Consider the following 1,471-nt stretch of genomic DNA (forward strand, 5'->3'; position numbering starts at 1 on the left):
TCTCTTTTGCCAAATTCTTCGGTTTTATCCTCCGGTCGGTGCCCTCAGCCGCATGCATTTCAACAGTCATTGTCTTATCACCACGTACGTGGTCCATATATATATATATATGTATATATATATATATTATTTATACATCCTTTTCATATTATACTTTTGTACGTATACTCATATATCAATCAAACGTATGTGTATTGAAGATGTCCTTGTCGGTCATGATCATTGCAATCAGTCTTGTCACCGTATGCCCGAGTTGTCGAATATATATATATATATATATATATTGAATTAAAAATTTGATCATTTATTTTTCTTGCCAAGAAAAAAAAAAGTAACAGTATAGTTAAGGCTTGAATTACAAATGTGAAAAAATCCCCAAAATGTATGAATTATAAATATTGAGGATTTATGTAATGTGTATTGAAGATATTATGATTTTGAAGAAAAAAAATCATTTATCTCATGTTTCGTAATTTATTATTGTATTAAAAAGCCAATAATATTTCTCCATCTCAATAATATTACCAGAATTTAAAATCCGTCGAGATTACAACACAAGAATTCTATTAACGGGCTTCTCGAATATTATTATCTGGGCCATGGCCCAATACACCATGATCTCCAGCCGGGCCGGTTGATCCGGTTTGGTCCGGTTTGACCCGAACCGGTTCGGCTCAAACCTAGGGTGTTTTTTTCTTTCAAAGACAATGTTCCACCGCTTCAGGGAAAGCAAGGACTTGGGGATTTAGTCAAAACGCGAAGACTGAAAACTCCGATAACAAATTTTCTCGGCAGCCTCGGATAGGTAGTAGACGAAGATCGGGTCGGAGGAGGGACAAGAGAAGCGTGCCATGGAAGACGAGCGAAGCAACGGGCATGTCCTGGATACGGGCGAAGCGGATCGAGCGGTTTGGTTGATGAAGTGTCCTTTAGTCGTCGCCAAGGCATGGAAGAACCAGACAGCTTCGACTTCTTCATCGGATTCTCCTCCCGTCGCTAAGGTTGTTCTCTCCCTCGATCCTCTGCGGCCGGATGCTGCACCTGAGGTATAATAAGATCCATCTTCGATTTTGAATTTTTATATCCTCTCGATGAATCTAGAGTTGCGTCGCTGTCCGAGGATATAAACCTAGTGGATATATACTGATAGGTTCTAGGATAGGGAACTTGTTGTTGAATTGAGATTTGAAATTTGAAATTTCTGGATTTGGGTTCTCGAAATTGGAGTGCTGGGGATTTTGGGAAGGCGCTAGACCATCAAATTTGATGGTCAGGATCTGGTATTGAGCAGTATTCTTGTAATTTTCATGGTAATTTCCCTGTCCGAATTCTTTGGAGCATTGGGGTCTCATAGGGATTAAAAGTTTTTCCGGCACTACATTATCTAGTTTCTTCTTGATGTCTGTCGAGCTCCCGGGGGGGGGGGGGGTTTTGGTTGTGTTCTTTTACTTTTTTTTTTTGCTTTTTTCGG

The 1,471-nt window shown here is 39.6% G+C and overlaps 1 protein-coding gene across 1 annotated transcript in view; it reads left to right on the forward strand.

Moving 5' to 3' along the window:
* The first annotated feature begins 724 nt into the window (after positions 1 to 724).
* Positions 725 to 1,471, forward strand: part of LOC104811402 (transcription initiation factor IIF subunit beta) — a 2,514-nt gene continuing 1,767 nt past the window's right edge. The window contains exon 1 of the mRNA XM_010538081.1: positions 725 to 1,046. Coding sequence (XP_010536383.1) covers positions 852 to 1,046 — 195 coding nt within the window. The 5' untranslated portion in view covers positions 725 to 851. The remainder of the gene's footprint in view (positions 1,047 to 1,471) is intronic.

This window comes from Tarenaya hassleriana, unplaced genomic scaffold (genome assembly GCF_000463585.1).
Source record: "Tarenaya hassleriana unplaced genomic scaffold, ASM46358v1 Cleome2, whole genome shotgun sequence".
Classification (NCBI taxonomy): Eukaryota; Viridiplantae; Streptophyta; class Magnoliopsida; order Brassicales; family Cleomaceae; genus Tarenaya; species Tarenaya hassleriana.